This window comes from Capsicum annuum, unplaced genomic scaffold, assembly GCF_002878395.1.
Source record: "Capsicum annuum cultivar UCD-10X-F1 unplaced genomic scaffold, UCD10Xv1.1 ctg83387, whole genome shotgun sequence".
In the NCBI taxonomy this organism is placed as follows: Eukaryota; Viridiplantae; Streptophyta; class Magnoliopsida; order Solanales; family Solanaceae; genus Capsicum; species Capsicum annuum.
In genome coordinates this window covers 1-2,641 of record NW_025894255.1, presented here as the reverse complement: position 1 = coordinate 2,641, position 2,641 = coordinate 1, and the positions used below count along the sequence as shown (strand labels likewise).

The 2,641-nt window shown below is 39.2% G+C and overlaps 1 protein-coding gene across 1 annotated transcript; it reads right to left on the bottom strand.

Annotated features, from left to right (window-relative positions):
* Positions 1-10: 10 nt before the first annotated feature.
* On the bottom strand, positions 11-2,604 carry LOC107855244. The gene is made up of 2 exons (XM_047406088.1): positions 1,063-2,604; positions 11-840 (listed from the first exon to the last, which is right to left on the bottom strand). The coding sequence occupies exon 2, from the start codon at positions 812-814 to the stop codon at positions 227-229; it is 588 nt and encodes a 195-aa protein (XP_047262044.1). The 5' UTR covers positions 815-840; positions 1,063-2,604; the 3' UTR covers positions 11-226.
* Between the last annotated feature and the right edge of the window lie 37 nt (positions 2,605-2,641).

Sequence of the window (2,641 nt, the reverse complement as noted above, 5' to 3'; positions counted from 1 at the left end):
CAACATATTGTATGTGTCTGATACAAGCACAATACCAAAGCAGCTTGACTGAGTATCTTAGTTAACCAAACAAAGTTGCAAAAAACTGGAAATTGCAATGAAACAGTAAAGAAATAACACGATACAGAGATAGCGACGTCTAACAGATTTCTCATACTCCACGCGCACCATAACGCGCAGTTCCCCAGCTCCACGACATATTCAACTAAATCTGTTAGGTGGTTTTTCACACACGGTTACTTGTTGTACGCGGAGTAAGATTACACTGATCTCTTGTGTTAGCTCTGCTGTCCTCCGCGTCATCAGTATGGTTCATAACAGAACTTGACGCACCTGTGACTGAATTCATCTGTCGGTGAGGTTGAGTGTTATCACGCAGCAGTCCAGTCTGAGGAGTACCACGTGTAGGATTCTCGGAGCAATTATGAACATCCAGATCTAGAATCGACTCATTGCAAATTTTGTACCTAGATAAAGTCCGGGAATCAACTAATAAACCTTTTCCCTCGAAGGTAAGCTTTTGGAGATGAACAGGTATTCCAAGCTTATCTAGAAACAGTTCCTTCACTTCCTTGACCGAATTGTTCTTGTGAACGTCCAGTATTGCACATACATGATCAGTACGTCTAACGACATAGATCTGCATCGTTCCCTCCACCACCAGTAAGACGGAGCCTGCTTTGATATCATAGTAATAGAGTTGCTTCTCATCTTCCAGCTTCTGTTTTGTCATGAAGAGAGGCTTATCGCCAATTGAGTGACCAACCTTGCTCTCTATAGCCGTTTTAACATGGCGAACAGATAAAGTAGCCATGACTTCTATTTCTTCGACTTGATAATCTGGCATTACAACTTTGATTAGATACCTGTCTCCAGGATTACGCACCATATGAAGGGTTGATCCATCATGAATATTGAGAAAAGCTAAGGTTTTGCCATCTTCGAGAAGCTTTCCATCATGAAAAAGAGAGAATTTGCCCGAGTCTGTTCCTTCTTTGACCAGAATCCTATATTTCATATCATGGATAGTACTATAGATCTTTGAAATAACAGTTACAATACCTTAGGCGTATGATCTCTTTACATACAGTGTGATCACTGGGACTGAATCTTCAACATAAGCATGAAGGGTGGAGTTCTCGCAAATGCCATAATCAACTAGCTTCCATCCATCCGCTAGCTTATCATCTCCTGAAAGCAGCTGTTGAAGACATACCGGTATGCCCTCCTTATCATGTAGCAACGCTTTGACATGTCCAATACTATCTGATTCCTTAATGTTTAACTTGATTGTTTTAGTGACTCTCAAGTATATAGGTATCTGCAAGAGGATACAGAAAAAAGATAATGCAAGATATGGTCATAAAGGCAGAAACACAATGCTGCAAAATATTTAATAGATGCATATTGCAAAAAAGGGAACTAACAACGTTGACAATTATAAACACCATCCAACAGAAATACTCTAAATCACATATTAAAGCGTGGAGATTAAAATACAGATATCACGATCAAATATATTTGATGACTAAATACCCTACATATTACACATCACCACTCTTTCATCTTATGTTACTTCTCTTCCATTAGATTATAGGGTATAGTACGTTCTATCATCTTAGTTAATACATGCAATCGTACGAAGGCACCAGATGTGTGGTACATCATGAGGTGCGTTTTTTTGATTTAGTGAAATAAGGAAAAACTTAGAAAAATTCTCAACTACGAACTTAAATGAGAATCTGCAAGATCAAATAGAGGTATGTGTCGACAGAAACATAGATTTCTTGTATGCATGGCAGAATGTGTATAAGGAAAGATTTCACATTCTGTAACAGTAATTGAAATATAGATCAAACAACCATCCTTTCCTTATTAACTGCCTTTTTATGCCATTTCTTGAACCTTGTTTAGTGCTTATCATTCAAATTAAGTTCCACAAGACATAAGTTCAACGATCTCCAATCAGCTTGCAACGATCATTCATTTCTCACTAATCAATGAGTAGCAACTACTTTGTTTATCCATTCCTCTTCAAATTTCTGCCATTTCGTGTTCATAATCTACTTTTTTTCCTCTAATGACACAAGTTGGCTCAATAAACGACAAACAACTCCGCGTCCCCTGTGATTCCATAGTCACCAAAGACAAAGAGAGAAGTTCAAAACTGTGCCACGTATGATTAGTTCCTTCACGGGTTAATATAGTTTATTCGTGATTAACTTTTTCAAATAAGCGAAGGGAAGCTTGGAATTAACTGGTAAAGTTACTCCCATGTGACCAGGGGGCCACGGGTTCAAGCCTTGGAAACAACCTCTTGCAATGCATGCCAAGGCAAGGCTGCATACAATAGACCCTTGTGTGGTCGGGCCCTTCCCTAGACCCCACGCATAGCGGGAGCTTTAGTACACCGGGCTGCCCTTTAAAAAAAAAAATCATATAAGCAATGGGGTAGAACTGTAAAGAGAGTTTGCCAAACCTATGACTAAGCTTATTTTCATCTGGCAGTGAGGTTGAGTGTCGTCACACAGCAGTCTCATCTGAGGAGTATCGTGTGTAGGATTCTCAGAGTAATTATGAAAAGCCAAATAAAGAATCGGCTACTTAAGAATTTTGTAGCTAGCTAAATCACGGGAATCAG

What these genes read in the sequence shown, in the direction of transcription:
- LOC107855244 (XM_047406088.1), bottom strand. Translation starts at nt 814, where the DNA reads ATGGCTACTTTATCTGTTCGCCATGTTAAAACGGCTATAGAGAGCAAG.